Source organism: Lissotriton vulgaris, chromosome 10 (assembly GCF_964263255.1).
Source record: "Lissotriton vulgaris chromosome 10, aLisVul1.2, whole genome shotgun sequence".
In the NCBI taxonomy this organism is placed as follows: Eukaryota; Metazoa; Chordata; class Amphibia; order Caudata; family Salamandridae; genus Lissotriton; species Lissotriton vulgaris.
The window spans coordinates 73,037,223-73,054,881 of record NC_141698.1 but is presented as its reverse complement, the minus strand read 5'-3'; the positions used below and the strand labels follow the sequence as shown (position 1 = coordinate 73,054,881).

General features: G+C 44.3%; 1 protein-coding gene across 2 annotated transcripts in view; it reads left to right on the top strand.

The window, feature by feature from the left end:
- Positions 1-16,737, top strand: part of LOC147684692 (uncharacterized) — a 197,845-nt gene extending 181,108 nt beyond the window's left edge. For both annotated transcript variants that reach the window (XM_086940528.1, XM_086940527.1), the window contains 2 exons: positions 2,640-2,743; positions 13,543-16,737. In XM_086940528.1, the coding sequence (XP_086796654.1) occupies positions 2,640-2,743; positions 13,543-13,694 (256 nt within the window). In that variant the 3' untranslated portion in view covers positions 13,695-16,737. The remainder of the gene's footprint in view (positions 1-2,639; positions 2,744-13,542) is intronic.
- The last annotated feature ends 922 nt before the right edge of the window (positions 16,738-17,659 follow it).

Genomic DNA, 17,659 nt, shown 5'->3' with positions numbered 1-17,659 from the left:
TCTTTCTTTGGTATTGGTAGTACCTTCAGGCCACAAACCCCTATTTACTCTCATCAGTACCAGGAGGCTCTCTCTCTTTATTCCTGACCACGATCAGTGAGACGCATATGAGCGCACATATATATATATGCAGCACTCTAGCTATTTCTTGTTCCATTAGTGTCTGCAAATGTTACTCATCACTTTAGTTGTGCTATCAAGTTTTGCATCCCAGGAGCCTTCTGTAAATGCCAGTAGAATGTAACTTCCTCATTGCTTCTATTACAGCAGAATCTCCCTGACTCACTACACTCGTTAATGCTGACAGAATCTTGTTCTCCCTTTATATTTCTATTGGAAGACGCAAGATGGCACTCCATCATTGCATTCATTAGTATTGGAAGAATCTCCATTGTTTCCATTAGTTCAGACCCTTTTTCCTCAATTTTCCTCCTACCATACTCACAGCATCTTTCTTGCTCATCATGGCCATTAATGGTAGAAAGGTATAGTGCCACAATGTTGTGTAGAGAAATATACCTGCCATAATAACTTGTCTCAAATATCATCTGCAATAATATCGCCATATTGGAGTTAATAATAGAAAATCACCACCTATGGGGCAATATTTTTGTATTGGGGATAAATTGTGAGCAGTGCAGCAGTGTTTTATGTATCGCCTTTGAAAAAGGACATCAAGTCCGAAACGCGTCCACATGGGGACTGCCATATGGTGTCTATGGATAGAAGCTATTTCTTTTTTTGCTAATGAAGACCTGTGGGAGTGCACTTCGCCTGGGTGCACCTGTTTAGGGATATATATATATATATATATATATATATATATATATATATATATATATATATATATATATATATATATATATATATATATATATATATATATATATACACACACATGTGTGTGTATGTATTTATATGTGTGTGTTTATATATATTTGTGTGTGTGTAGAGATAGGTGGATAGATAGATAGATAGATAGATAGATAGATAGATAGATAGATAGATAGATAGATAGATAGATAGATAGATAGATAGATAGATAGATAGATAGATAGATAGATAGATAGATAGATTAGTGACTGAAGGATTTCCATTCCTACTTCTGATTGGGTTTCCCTTCCATTACAGGTAGGGGGCTCTCACTATTTTTTTTTCTCATCTAGTGTCACCAGGGCCACTCCTTCATCATGTCCATAAGTGCCAGCAATGCCTTCCTATTCTCTTCTGTTTGGATAGATCATATGCCCTTCTCTCTTTGCTGTCACTGATGCTGGCGGGGATGTATCCCACAGCCCCCATTAGTTTCAGTTCTAGTTCACCCCCTCTTCCATTGCTGTAAGGAGTCACCATCCCCACTACCCTCAATAATTCTATCAATGTCAGAAGAAGGATCTCCCTCATCTCTCCACTTAATACTAGTAGGATCTCTCTCATTCCGCCATTTAGTACCAACATTATCTTCCCCTTAATGGCTCCAATGTCAGTCTACTAGGGCTTGTAGCAGTACTGCAGGACTTCATCTTGGTTATTAGTACTAGCAAGGCCCTCCACTTCATGAAATCCATTCGTGTGAAAGAATTGCCCTCATCAAACCCTATTTAGAAAGAGTTGGGCCCTCCCTCGTCTAATGCTTCTAGGGGTGTAGCTATATCAGTGTTGGTTGCAGCCCGCGCAGTGGCACATTGGCCCAGAGGTGGGAGGGCAGGCCCAATAGTATCTGCAGTTAGATTAGAGGTCACACCATGTGAATAATTCACACACAGACCCTGCTTGGGACCTGAACGGTGTTTACAGTTGCAGGAGGAAACAAGGAACAGAGAGCAAAGAAAAGGATAGGCTTAAAGAAAGAAAAACTATTGAAGGGAGAGAAAGGAAAAATTCATAAAGACGAGCAAAAGGAGATAGGGAAAAGAAACATAAAGAGCTCTGTTAAATGACAAATGAAGGAAGGTGATGCAAGACAGAGAGAGAAGGAAAGATACGATTTAAAGACGAGTTAAGTGAGGAAGAAAATAAGACAGAACAGTTAGATTAAGTGGAGCAGAAGGGTAATGTGTAGATAGAAGAGAGGGTACAGGATGTTGGCCAGGAGAGGAAAAGGAAAGATAAAGAAGTGAGCAAGGTGAGAGAAAAAGACTGAGGAGAAAAGGATGAGGATGAGTGATAGAGAAGACTAAGAGAAGTGAGAGGGAAGGGGTTAACAGGAGAGAGGCTGAAAGGAGGATAGAGACGAGAAGGAGTTGAAGATAGGGAGGATGGAATGGAAGACAAGTAGAAAGAGGAACCCGGAGACTTGAACCTACCTTTTGTCCAGCAGGTGCATTCACAATCAGATCTAGGAGGATGAGAACCCCACTGCATGCCATTTCATAGCTGCTGTTACTGACCCAGGAGTAGGGCCCCATATTCTTTCTTGCATCAGACTCCAGGCTGCTTCAGAGATGGCACGAGGTCTCAAGCCAGGGCTGTTGAGGGTGTCACACGTGACATCGAGCCACGTGGAATCTTTGCAGCTTATCACTGAGTAGCGGTGAAGCATGATTCTTTGGTAGACGAAAGCTCATGGTGGCAGAGAAAGGAGGGCATGCTAGATCTGGAAGCCAGTGATATATCTCAATTTGTTATTCTTTTTTCAGTGTGAGCGCATTGGATAAAGTGTTCAGTGATCTTTCCTTGAAGAGTAAAACGGCAGTACTCAACTTTGAGAGAGAGTACCTCACCCAGCAAGCTTCAGGAGGTGGTAAGCAAAAACCTGATATCATATTATTTCTTCTTTTTGAGCTACATAAAAATGGAAAGGGTTTTCAACTGTGTCTTAAAAGTCACTTTATAAAATTATTACCGGCATGTGTATTGGATAATGTTATTATTTTTAAATAATAAGATCTGGTTGGTGCAAATCATAGTGAATCTGTGCGTCCTTTATAAGTATGGGCGGAAAATCCGTTCCGCTCGCGGATTTTGCGGATTTTCGGTAAATTCGCAATCCGCGAGATTCGCGAATTTCCCGCAAAATCCGCAAATCCGCGAGCAGCGGATTTTATGGCTTGCTCGCACTGTTCGCGTGAGTTCGCGGCTTCCCAGTTCAACTTCGCGCCCCGCGAATAAGCGCTAAATTGCAGAAATACGATCTTAGCAAAACTGAAACTACTTACCAGGTTCAAAAGTTCAAGCTCCTCATTAGTAGCCATTTCCTGTAGTGCTTCCTGAGGGGCCCCTCCAGAGTTCAGTTGCCTACTTGCAACTATTATGTGACCCTGCTCTGACCCTCAGAATAGTTACACATATGCCACAAAGGTCCTGAATTACAGCTAAGGGAGACAAGCAGGAGCCAGGCTGGAAGTTCAAATCCAGTGACACATTAATCAGCCCCTAATTCATTATTGTCAGTTGGGGCAGGGCAGGTGTTGTAACTAATTTTGCAACAATGAAAGCACTTAGCAAGTGCAAAAGATCACTAATCAGGAAGCACTAAGGAAGCAGGTGCCAGCTAAAAAAATATTCTGTGACACATTAATCAGCCCCAAATTAATTCAGGTCACTTGAGGCAGGGAAGGTGTGCTTTGCTTTGCCACAATAATGTACACTGGACAACCAGAGGGTGCTGTGCTGAAACAGAGGGTGGCATGGGTGAGCCAGAGGGTGGCATGTGGTGACAGAGGGTGGCAGTGATGAAGAAGAGTGTCCCAAACAGGCTGGACACGTAGAAACAACAAGTTCGCAAAACTTGCGACCCGACAGGTAAGTTCGCGTTTGCGAAATTGTACAAAAACCCTCGCGACCTGGCAGAAACCCGCGCGAACACAAAAAAAAAATCCGCAAATTCGCGAGAATTCGCGGATTTTGCGGATTGCGAGTTCGCAAATCCGCAAAATTCGCGAACGCGAGATTCGCAAAATTCGCCCATGACTAGTCCTTTAGACCTTATATTGAGTTTTTTCAAGCTAGCTTTAGTTTATACCTCAATGTGGGGGTTTTCCCACTGAGACAAGGCCAAGGAACTCCACAGCATGTTTGAATAATGAATGGGCACCAGTCGGTCCCGTTTTAAAGGATTCCAGTTTACCTATTCCCGGGTTTCATGTCTCTGCCAGAGAGGAAGCTTTTGGGCCATTGGACAGTAGAGAACTGACATCTTGTCCCAGATGTTTGTAAATATAATTACTCATTGTGTTTTGTCATTTTAAAAGGGTCCACCTGGGTGCGATTATTTTCTAAGGAATTATATTTGACTGGAGAGAAACAAAAGGTCCTGCGGTCGTAGTTTGTATTTCACAGTTTCAGCAATTTTCATAGATTGTTTATTAGTTCAGTTACAGAGCGTCAGGCACTTTGTGCCAGATCACATTTTTTTATAGCAAGTTAGCAATTTAGCAATTTAATTGATGAGTATCATTGGTATTAATAAACATCAAGTCTTCCCTTTTGATACTGTGGCCGATGGGGTGAGGTTGGCATGATCAATGGCGGTAGTCATCATGAGATACGCTGATGTGTTATAAGGAGTGAGGACTGTTAACTTCTGGGATATGTTTTTACAGTCCGTTGAGATGCTCCTACCTAAACCAATGACAAATGGAATCCGTACCATTGGACGGGTGTTTGGTCAGATCTCAGATTCTGCTTAATATTTTGGGCTGTGGCATGAGAGTGTGGTGAAATCTGTATCTGGATACATGGCACTTTAGGAGATTGATCTTTTGGTGAAAGGTATCCAGATATCAGTCACTCATGTGAACCATGTTGAGACTTTCCACAGCTTCTGTATCTTGGAAGTGAGCACTCCAACTCTTCTTCTCAAATTGAAATCCGGAGCCTGTGATCATCTTGTGTGTCTTGGTGTTCAAGCAACATTAATTAACAAATGCTCTTTCCTTGTTCAATAGGATTTCAACACTTATTTCACATTGGGTGGGAATCTCAAGGCAGACTTTTCCTACCTTTTGCAAGTGGATGTCAGTCATGGTAGGGCACATATTATCTCTTGCAGACCAATCAGAACAGCTAGATGTGCCCCCATATGCTTCAGGGATAGAGTTACAGCTTGAAATATTTGATTGTGGGACGGCACTTGTTTAGTACTTAGGAAGGATTCTATTTTTGGTGTTGAATACTGTAGTTCTCAATGGTGCTGTTTGGTGGAACTTTATTAATTTCCCTGTCTCTCTATTGCAAAGGGAGCTTGTTAGTGGCTACATTTACCAAACCCTGGCTATCCACAGTTTTAATAATGGGAGTTTATATAGTCAAAGCTCCCTCATCTATGTTAGGTCTCTTGCTGTGAAGTTTATAAAATACACAAGGCTGAATCAAGTCAGGTGTTGAAGAAGCCTAGTGACTCCTTGTCATGGTATGGTATGGCAGGGATTCTTATATAGTGCATGACTCACCCAGGGGCATCTCAGCGCTTACCGAGGGGACTCAATGAACCGGAAAATGAGGGAAGGACATTTAATACAGGGGCATTTAAAACAGCCATGTTTTAATTGCTTTCTGAAAGACAGGTAGGTAATGAATTCCAGTATTTAGGGGCAATAAACGAAAAGGCTCTGTCCCCTGTGCGGGTAAGCCGAATGCGAGGGGTCTTCAGGAGTAATAACGCATTGGATCTTAAATTGCGTTCGTTTGAGTATTTGGAGAGTTTATTCTGAAGGTAAGATGGTCCCTCTCCATTAAGCGCTTTAAAGGAGAGGCAGCATATTTTGAATATGGATCGGTATGTTGGTAGGATTTAGCCATGTCTCTGTGAGGAAGCAAATATCCGGGGAAAGGGTGGAGATCATGTCCCAGATCTCAATAGAATGTTTTGCAAGGGAGCGAACATTACATAAGATATGGGTAAGATTCCGCTGGTGTTTTGATGGATCTACTTGTGACTCAATTATGAGGAATCCCCCTTGTAGATTCTGAAAGCGGCAAACGATGCATGATGCAGGACCTTCCAGTATGACCGCAAAGGAGGGACAGCACTGGCTCCCCGGTAGCGTTTGCTGGGCATGCTACGTCCTATTGCGTGTAGGACCGTTCCTGAGTAGGTATAAAACTCGGGTAATTGAACGCTTGTGTTGGACATAGTGTGCCGGGCAGAGTTTCCCGCCTCCCGACGCGTTCCGGCGGGGACAGGCGCAGACGGGCTTGAAAGTAGGGCAGGTGGGGACCCGACAGCTAGTCCGCCGACCCTTTACCCTCCCAAGATAGCGTCTCCTTCCTTGCCCGGTCCTTCCCCGTCTCCAAACAGCCCCAAACTCGGCTGTAAAGGAGAAACGGGAGGATCGGCAATACCGGGTACAGGAGAGCAGGTTGTTAGGCAAAAGTAAGTGCAAAGTGCAATTTGTGCAAGAGAATGCAATTAAAAACGAGTTGTTCGACTTGCGTTAATTTTTAAAAGTTCGGGCTGCTACGGGGTCCGGGCTTCCACCTCAGGATTCCCCAAGGTAATGGCGAGTGCTGTGGGCTGTAATTTAAGGCTTTTCGGACAGGTGGGGTCCCGACAGCTAGTCCGCCGACCCTTTACCCTCCCAAGATGGCGTCTCCTTCCTTGCCCGGTCCTTCCCCGTCTCCAAACAGCCCCAAACTCGGCTGTAAAGGAGAAATTGGAGGATCGGCAATACCGGGTACAGGAGAGCAGCTTGTTAGGCAAAAGTAAGTGCAAAGTGCAATTTGTGCAAGAGAATACAATTATAAACGAGTTGCTCGACTTGCGTTAATTTTTAAAAGTTCGCGCTGCTACGTGGTCCCGGCTTCCGCCTCAGGATTCCCCAAGGTAATGGCAAGTGCTGTGGGCTGTAATCTAAGGCTTTTCGGACATGTGGGGTCCCGACAGATAGTCCGCCGACCCTTTACCCTCCCAAGATGACGTCTCCTTCCTTGCCCGGTCTTTCCTCGTCTCCAAACAGCCCCAAACTCGGCTGTAAAGGAGAAACGGGAGGATCGACAACACCGGGTACAGGAGAGCAGCTTGTTAGGCAAAAGTAAGTGCAAAGTGCAATTTATGCAAGAGAATGCAATTAAAAAGGAGTGGCTCGACTTGCGTTAATTTTTAAAAGTTCGCGCTGCTACGGGGTCCCGGCTTCCGCCTCAGGATTCCCCAAGGTAATGGCGAGTGCTGTGGGCTGTAATTTAAGGCTTTTCGGACAGGTGGGGTCCCGACAGCTAGTCTGCCGACCCTTTACCCTCCCAAGATGGCGTCTCCATGCTTGCCCGGTCCTTCCCCGTCTCCAAACAGCCCCAAACTCGGCTGTTAAGGAGAAACGGGAGGATCGGCAATACCGGGTACAGGAGAGCAGCTTGTTAGGCAAAAGTAAGTGCAAACTGCAATTTGTGCAAGAGAATGCAATTAAAGACGAGTTGCTCGACTTGCGTTAATTTTTAAAAGTTTGCGCTGTTACGGGGTCCTGGCTTCCGCCTCAGGATTCCCCAAGGTAATGGCGAGTGCTGTTGGTTGTAATTTAAGGCTTTTCGGACAGGTGGGGTCCCGACAGCTAGTCCGCCGACCCTTTACCCTCCCAAGATGGCGCCTCCTTCCTTGCCCGGTCCTTCCCCATTTCCAAACAGCCCCAAACTCGGCTGTAAAGGAGAAGCAGGAGGATCGGCAATACCGGGTACAGGAGAGCAGCTTGTTAGGCAAAAGTAAGTGCAATTTGTGCAAGAGAATGCAATTAAAAACGAGTTGCTCGACTTGCGTTAATTTTTAAAAGTTCGCGCTGCTACGGGGTCCCTGCCTCCGCCTCAGGATTCCCCAAGTTAATGGCGAGTGCTGTGGGCTGTAATTTAAGGCTTTTCGGACAGGTGGGGTCCCGACAGATAGTCCGCCGACCCTTTACCCTCCCAAGATGACGTCTTCTTCCTTGCCCGGTCTTTCCTCGTCTCCAAACAGCCCCAAACTCGGCTGTAAAGGAGAAACGGGAGGATCGACAATACCGGGTACAGGAGAGCAGCTTGTTAGGCAAAAGTAAGTGCAAAGTGCAATTTATGCAAGAGAATGCAATTAAAAACGAGTTGCTCGACTTGCGTTAATTTTTAAAAGTTCGCGCTGCTACGGGGTCCCGGCTTCCGCGTCAGGATTCCCCAAGGTAATGGCGAGTGCTGTGGGCTGTAATTTAAGGCTTTTCGGACAGGTGGGGTCCCGACAGCTAGTCCGCCGACCCTTTACCCTCCCAAGATGGCGTCTCCATGCTTGCCCGGTCCTTCCCCGTCTCCAAACAGCCCCAAACTCGGCTGTTAAGGAGAAACGGGAGGATCGGCAATACCGGGTACAGGAGAGCAGCTTGTTAGGCAAAAGTAAGTGCAAACTGCAATTTGTGCAAGAGAATGCAATTAAAAACGAGTTGCTCGACTTGCGTTAATTTTTAAAAGTTCGCGCTGTTACGGGGTCCTGGCTTCCGCCTCAGGATTCCCCAAGGTAATGGCGAGTGCTGTTGGTTGTAATTTAAGGCTTTTCGGACAGGTGGGGTCCCGACAGCTAGTCCGCCGACCCTTTACGCTCCCAAGATGGCGCCTCCTTCCTTGCCCGGTCCTTCCCCATTTCCAAACAGCCCCAAACTCGGCTGTAAAGGAGAAGCAGGAGGATCGGCAATACCGGGTACAGGAGAGCAGCTTGTTAGGCAAAAGTAAGTGCAATTTGTGCAAGAGAATGCAATTAAAAGCGAGTTGCTCGACTTGCGTTAATTTTTAAAAGTTTGCGCTGCTACGGGGTCCCGGCTTCCGCCTCAGGATTCCCCAAGGTAATGGTGAGTGCTGTGGGCTGTAATTTAAGGCTTTTCGGACAGGTGGGGTCCCGACAGCTAGTTCGCCGACCCTTTACCCTCCCAAGATGGAGTCTCCTTCCTTGCCCGGTCCTTCCCCGTCTCCAAACAGCCCCAAACTCGGCTGTAAAGGAGAAACGGGAGGATCGGCAATACCGGGTACAGGAGAGCAGCTTGTTAGGCAAAAGTAAGTGCAAAGTGCCATTTGTGCAAGAGAATGCAATTAAAACCGAGTTGCTCGACTTGTGTTAATTTTTAAAAGTTCGCGCTGCTACGTGGTCCCGGCTTCCGCCTCAGGATTCCCCAAGGTAATGGCGAGTGCCGTGGGCTGTAATTTAAGGCTTTTCGGACAGGTGGGGTCGCGACAGCTAGTCAGCCAACCCTTTACCCTCCCAAGATGGCGTCTCCTTCCTGGCCCGGTCCTTCCCCGTCTCCAAACAGCCCCAAACTCGGCTGTAAAGGAGAAACGGGAGGATCGGCAATACCGGGTACAGGAGAGCAGCTTGTTAGGCAAAAGTAAATGCAAAGTTCAATTTGTGCAAGAGAATGCAATTAAAAACGAGTTGCTCGACTTGCGTTAATATTTAAAAGTTTGCGCTGCTACGGGGTCCCGGCTTCCGCCTCAGGATTCCCCAAGATAGTTTACCCCACCCACAACTGACATAGTCAAGCGTCCCTAGAACCTTTGACATAAGGTGGTTCATATGCATATTTGGCAGGAAGATCACAATTACTTTTAGTCTATTTACTTAGTTTCTCGATTAAGCACTCAGCTGTTTTGAATACTGTGTATTTAGCTTCTTTTGTAGTTTGTTGCAGTGTGCAAGCGAACAGCTACAAACCGCATAACCATCAACAAAACTAAGCATGTCGTTTTTGGTGTGGTGTTAGTGGTACACAATTATTTTTATGTATAGTTGTATTTCATTGGTGCGTGATTACTCAGGGTGAAGCCTACTCTGTCTTTTTGCTAGACAGTTTTGAGCATAATGTCAGTGCTCCTACACATTTGTTGCTATGTTGTATCATAGGATCCTGAACACAATGTCAATCCCTGTGCTCAGGCACAGGTGTTTCATGTTCAGTTTTGTTGTTGTGCTGTACTGGTTCACTGGGTCACATGCACTATTATGTTGTGTAATTTTGTACCTGAGCTTGGGGTGTCCTTTGCAGCTAACTGCCCATTCTAAGATATATAGAAGATCCCAAAAACGCTACCCAAAATGACTGTACCATTGAGTCAGGGTCGCTCTGGTTTAGCATCATCGACGGGGTCCGGTCACAGAGGGAGTGCACAGGTATTGAGCGGGTGCCTGGCATTGCTGGCGGTGTGCCTATTAGCCACCACCCCCCTCCCGAGAACGATGGAGTGATTAATGAACACTCCACATATAACTGCAGGGTCCCTACAAGCATCAGGTTCCCTCTTTTTTCCTGTTTTTTCACATTAATGACCTCCAGGTCAGGGGGAGCCTCAGCGCGTTCATACTGCCGGGGCCTACGCAATGGTCCTAAAGAATGCCGAGCTAGTCGCAACATACAGGCAGAAACATGTTGACCACCCACAGTGAGACTTAGCTTAGACATCCATTCAGCATTAAAATTGCTCACTTCATTTTTTAACCGTGCCTGGTTGGCCGATTGAATAAAATTGTTTTTGGTCACAACCCAGAAACTGTTAAACTCACTTCACCTTCACTTGCACTTGTAAAAACATACAACAACAAACCAGCTCAGCAGTAATTCTGGCGTCGAAGCACACCGGGAAGGTACTTGACCTTCCTGGTGGGACCCGATGATGAAGCATGTCACCAACTAGGTTGGTGAGTGAGGGCTTTCTAAAGATTCAAATCTGATTCTTTTTTCTCGCTCTTCTCATAAGAAGGCATACTCTTTTTTTGTTTTGAGCACTTAGCATCTGTTAAAACACCTGAAATGAACTAGGAGTGGTTTGAGAGAGTGACCTAAGACATTTTCCAGCGTAGCAAAATGTCCATTTGTCCATGGTGATTCAGAAAAGGGGGTGGTGATGAATTAAGCAGACCACTCTTACCCAGTCCAAAGATCAGGGCTTGATCCATCACCGTTTTTTAGCTCACTGCACCATCCCAGCTCAGAACCTGGCTACATGCAAATTTGTCTGTCCCTGGCCCAGTGCATCATGGGAACAGGGCAGACCAAACTACCAAGCCAATTCTTATACTGGGAAGGAAACAAGCTTCCGGGGACCGGTTTCTGGCATTTCAGCCGTCTTCGGCCCGGCTTGCTTGAATCCTGATGGTGCAATGAGCAAGGGACTAACATCTGAGTATACCCTTCCACGCTCATGGTGGACAAAAACGATTCAGAAAAGGGAGTGGTGATGAACAGAGTGTCTGAATTAAGCAGACCACTCTTACCCAGTCCAAAGATCAGGGCTTGATCCATCACCGTTTTTTAGCTCACTGCACCTGGACTGAAGACGGCTGAAATGCCGAAACCGGTCCTCGGAAGCTTGTTTCCGGTCCAGGGAAGGCATGGCTTGGCAGTTCGGGCTGGACTGTTCCCATGAGGCACAGGGTCATACTGATTTGCATGGTATACAACTGTTACAACGAAGTTTTTACCACGCACTACCATTACAACGCAGGCATTACCACGCATACCATTACAACGCATTGCGCTGGGGGGTGCTCTAGGATAGGGAATAAGTATAATTTTATATCCAACACCTTCCCTAGTGTCCACGGGGACTGGAGTTGGAATATAAAATTATACTTACCACTATCCAGCACCTCTAAGCGCTATGCGTTGTAACGGTATACGTTGTAAATACCGCGTTGTAATGGTATGCGTGGTAAAAGTATGCGTTGTAACGTCATACATCCGATTTGCATATGGCCATGTCTGAACTGGGGTGATGCAGTAAGCTAAATAACGGTGATGGATTAAGCCCTGATCTCTTGACTGGGTAGGAGTGGTCTGCTTAATTCAGACACTCTGTTCATCACCACCCCCTTTTCTGTATTGTTTTTGGCCACTACAGGTGTGGCAGGGTATACTCAGACATGAGTCCCTTGCTCACTGCACCACCAGGATTCAAGCAAGCCGGGCCGACGACGGCTGAAATACCAGAAACGGATCCCCGGAAGCTTGTCTCCTTACCAGTGAAGAATTGGCTTGGTAGTTTGGTCTGCCCTGTTCCCATGAGGCACGGGGTCAGGCTAATTTGCATATAGTCGGGTTCTGAAATGGGGTGATGCAGTGAGCTAAATAACGTTGACGGATTAAGCCCTGATCTCTTGACTGGGTAAGAGTGGTCTGCTTAATTCAGACACTCTGTTCATCACCACCCCCTTTTCTAAATCGTTTTTGTCCATGGTGGTCAGCAAACATGCACCAAAAAAAGCGTGAAGAACCACGACTACAATAGATACTGTCATTGTCCGTTTAGTAGGTAGGTGTTTACATGCAACATTTCAGGAGACTACGGGCCTGATTTAGATCTTGGCGGACAGGTTACTCCGTCACAAGGGTGACGGATATCCCGTCCGCCGAAATATAGATCCCATTATATCCTATGGGATTTATATTTCGGCGGACAGGATGTCCGTCACCCTTGTGACGGAGTAACCTGTCCGCCAAGATCTAAATCAGGCCCATTGTCTTCCAAGACCACCGTTGTTCCCCCTATGTCTGATATCAAATCCGCAGTAAGTAGGTCAGAAACAGAGGATGCCAAAGAAACCTTGCGCCACTGTTTACCAAGATGGCTAGTCAGTATCTTACTCAAATTTAAATGTCCTATTTACGTGGTGAACGTCGCAAACTGAATTGAGTTTTCCACTGAGTAAAGGTACCGCTTTCACTGACCTCAAAAGGATAACAATCAAAATCCCCCTGATTGATAAATCAACTCTGATATATTTTAAACTTTTTATCTTTAGATCTCTGGAAGGCCACTCATCCCACCAAGCTATTTTATCACATGCCCAATTCTTTAGGGTTACTGACTGCCCACACACCTATAGCACAGAACTGAAGTGCAGCGGCATCCCTTTCTTCCACTGAAGCTTAATTCCCGCTGTTTGTTTGTGGCTTACAGCATTGGGTGATTCACTTAACAGGGTGTCTAGTATTGTTCTGTCACTCACAGCAGGACCTTGTGGCCAGCATGCGAGTCCAAGGAATATAACACTCACCACCCCCAGATTGCCCTAGCATTAATGAGCTACCCCTTTGCTGGTTTGCACCTATTGCCCTCATTCACTTATATCCATAGGTCTTTCCGCCAGTTGCTACTTGGGTGTAGGCTCTCGCGGCCTGATTCACAAACGTAAAGCAAGTTTCCACTTTTTCAATATTCACAAAACCGCATTTTAATAATAAGTTTACGAGTGCTTAGACGCCACAGTTGGGGCGGAGAACTCCGCAGATAGAAAGATGGGCCTGTCCTATCTCTTAATGCGCGGAGTTCTCCGCACCGACTACGCTGTCTCCGCGTTTGTTAACTTACTATTAAAATGCAGTTTTGTGAATACTGAAAAAGCTTAAACTTTCACAAGTGTGTACGTTTACCTGTGTGAATCAGGCTCCAAGTCCATTAAATAAAGGCCATATTAATGCTCAAGTTGGTAAACTATGAACACAAAGGAAATGCAGATTAAGGGAATTTATTAGGAGGGTTTGTCATTTGGATCTGTATTGCAGCATGAAATAGGTCTCTGGCCGTGACTTGTGATGATGATGAGAGCTAGATTTCTCACAAGTAAGTCGATAGAAATTCTAAAAAAGTGTTCTTGTTTTGTTTTTCTAGATGATGCCTGCGCACATGGAATCACGAGCACGACAGACTGGATACTCATAAATTTGGGGCATTTCTGTGAACTATCAAATGGGACAGAATTTCAGACTTTCTTTGGCTCCTTCAATCTAGTAAGTTACACGGGTCTGTGCCTCCCCCTTTGAGTGCCCCTCCCATACCACGCATGATGAGTAGCACAATGTAACCTAAGCCTTCTTTCTTCAGTATGGGTGATAGTGCTGTAGACCACGTTTGCAGCCCTTCTATAGCTTCATTTCATACACTCTGTAGGAAATTGGAATAGTATTCTCTTAGGTGTGGGGGCCGAGATGATAGGGATATAAAAAAACAAGAAAACAGAGAGAAGGTCGAGCCCCATAATTCCAATGAAAGATTTTCTCTGTTCAAGGAATTGGAATTGTTACTCCATGTAAATAATGACAAAGCATTGAGGGCCTTAATGTCACCGTGATGGAAAAGCCTTCCGTTCCTAGTGAGAAAGAAGATGAAACTAGAGGAGAATTAACATGCGACATTTCCTTCCTCATATTACTTCTACCGGGTGGAGATTTCACTGGTTGGTTCTTCACTGAATTTGGCATTTCGTCCAAAGTCAGGGGATTTTCTACTCAAGCTTAAGTCAGGTTCCTAATGGCTGACTTCCCTCTAATGATCTCCCATCTGATGTCAGATGCAAAAGCGTTAACTTAGAACGAAACACATTTATAACACAAGAAATTTGAAATTTATAACGTAATCTGCTTTCTAAAAATCCTAACCGTTTCAGTGTGCTAAAAAACTCTCCTACACCTGTCACTTGGGTAGATATAAATTACATTCTAGCAATTGCAAACTCTTTCAAGCCCATTCTACAATAAAAATATTAAAGTGTACTTTACATTTAGCACAGTTTTGGATCTAATCCTTTCTCACAAAAAAACTGTGTATAAATATATAATAATTATTACACACCGAGATGATCAATGAATATGGCGTACCTGAGTCTCATAGAGTAGGAACAATTATTTGTAGAATAGAGGAATACTGCCATCTCTTCATACTGCAATACTAGTTGCCTTAACCAGATATTAGTATTATTTTTTATTAAAAAAAGTTTTACCTTGATTCTGACTGTGCTCTGGACACCAAACATCTGCAACCATTCGATGTAATCTGCTTCACACTAGGTTGTGACAGGAGTTCGTTTTATGACCTTTCAAGGGTGCAAGGAGAGTGTTGAATTATCCCCTTCAGAGATCCAGTTAGGGTGATTGTTCTGCCCACTGCATTGGGTTGCAGAGTACTGACATCCGTTCATGCCGGAAAGTCAGACATTTTCATGATTGCATGGCAGTGGTTGCCCACCACTTCCTGCAAGCCAAAGTGCATCAGTGTATCATGACTCAAGCACTGGCATAGAAAAGAACACCATCCTTGCAACCTTGAACTGCAACATCTGATTTTGTTAGAAACGATAGGATTAATGTTCAGTTGCCCTACACACATGCCTGACCATTTGGTCATGGAAGATAATAAGATGAATTATTTAACAAGAGAGTTTGTCCTATAAAAACTCAAATATTTATGATTTCTAATCATACTAAGATTTAAAGTTCGGGTTTTAATACATTTCGACATTTCGACATCCAACAATGCATAATAGGGCAGTTTGCCAATGCTAACACATTCTGTGCAGTTTTAATTAATGCCCTTTGGGTCTTGCACACACCCCAGGTTTTCAAACTGCTATTATCTTTTCTGCTGGAGTATATAGAAAATGCAAATATTTGTGAACAACCACACTGTCCTTCAAATGGTGGCATGGCTCCTGATGCATTTCCCTTGCTTGGCAAAGGCTAAGGCTTTCCATGGCATTCGCTTTTCTATTGGTCCCGCTATGTGTGGTCTCCAAAAACAGAAAAAAACAATAGTAGAAAAGGGCAGTTGGCAAGTGTTAAAAAAATTAATTGTAATACTGTTAATACATATCCTTGTAAAACCATTTAAGATGTCCAGCACCCTTCACACATCAATTAAAAAAATAATAATAAAGTTTTCCCAACGTTTCAACTTTCATGCTTAGCTACTAATAACCCAACCAATGATGGTTGCCATGCTTGTCTTAATCCTTTTGGGGCTTTCCAGTTCTTTTCCTACTTCTATGTCTCTAGCACCTTATATGGCACTTCTCGCTCTAAACACTACTGCAGTACTCAGACTCAGACAATTTTCTTAGTATCGGGGAAATGGATTGGTAGAAGGAGCCAGATAATGCCACTGGCTGAAAATAATGAACCATGTGGATACATTACCATGGGCAAATGGAAGGCACATATGGCGACAATAAAGCACTCTATTCCCACCGCATTCTGAAATAGCCTATTAAGGAGATAAAACTCTACAATAGCATGCTAAAGAGCAAATCTTATATGCGCTCACAGGATAGGATAGGATCCGGGATAGAAGGATTTGAGACATTGCATAGGTCTGGAGGGATGGTGGCCATAGCAAATGAATGTTTTGCCAACATAGCCCATTGCGGAGGAGCACATATTCAAAGGCACCTTACCAAGGAAACCAACCACACTGGAGTCAACATCGCCAGGACACCGCCGACAGATGAAGACAACCGATATTAGATTTGTAATTTGTCAAAGCATTTTCTATTTCCATTAACAATGTTAACAAGTCGGTAATCTAATTTAGTTTAATCAGTAGCAATGTTTTTAGTGATAACATTTGAATTGTCACCATTGGTGAATTGAGGCAGAATTTCACACCACAAGTGCCTTCAGATAGTAATCATCCTGAAGGCAGAGGGCGCTGTAATCAGTGGCCCTACTCAGAAATGGTGCTTAACAGTACACTATGCCTCATATATCAATGCAATCTACTTCTGTACTAATAAAGTGATAAGGAAATACTTTTATAAAGTATTGACTTAAAACCCATGAATTTTGCTAAATGATCGTTTGCAGAATTTTCTTGTGCAAAGGGCGCGATCTGTAAGGTCTAGATCATGAAGTTGAGGTGCCCTTTGTATCAATGCCAGATTCTTCTCTAAGATGGTTGGCCTCTATTTTGCATGTATGCTTTGTAACCTGGCGCTAGCATCCATGGATTTTGCACATCTCTGTTTCTGATTGAATACTTTCCATGTAGCATCTACCTGTCTGTGGCTAAATAAAAATTCTTTTCAAATCAAAACCGACTTAGTATCTTTCATGGTGTTTTTAGACCTATTTGTAGCGATGGTTTCTGTATTGAGCCAGGGGTACAAAGTATCTCAACCATATCAGTCTGGTTGCTACTGGTTGAACTAAATAAAGGTTACTGCGCCTGGCACATTCGGTGTTTCACAGAAACCAAAGGATTAACAATGTATGAGCACTACTACCTAACTGGCTCCGGCAGTGTTAGCACACATTTTAGCACACATTTAAATATAAAAAGGTCTATTTGTGTGAATTTACTAATTTACAAGAAAGTAACTGTGCACCTTGAAAAGAGATTTTAAAAAGGGAAAAACACCCTTTGTCCAAGAGATAGCTGGCACACACTTGGGTACTGGGTCTTCTTTGTGGCAAATCTAGAAGATAAAAACAATTACATATATTTAGCAATGCTGCATTGAAGTTCAGTTTCCTGGGATTACCACTTATTATCTTCATTACACAGAATGCAACCCCGCACTACAGTGCAACAGTATTCTCACCACCAGGCCACCACCAGGCCACGCTGTGGTAGAATCTCGCACCAGCGGATATCCAACTTGAAAGATTTGTCCTTGTAGAGTCACACCTGATTACCAGGTGACTGTCCAGCCTCTTGTTTTTTTTTTAGATTCACAACTCACCCTGGGGACTTGACTCATACATTGCACATGACATAGTTTATTGTAACCTTCAATCTTCTGGATGGGCTTAGACATGTCTGGCTGAAGCTCTTTTTCCTGCGAAGTCTTCATCCAGCCATGGGTTCCGGTCTCGATCAAAACCATCCTGTCTGCATTGGGTGGAGGTTGCTGCAGCTCCTGCTTGCTATGGCTTTCTTGTGCTTTGTGGAAACATCTTCCATGTTATTTGGGATATTCTTTCAGCCCTTCAAGCTGAATAAAATCTCACAAATA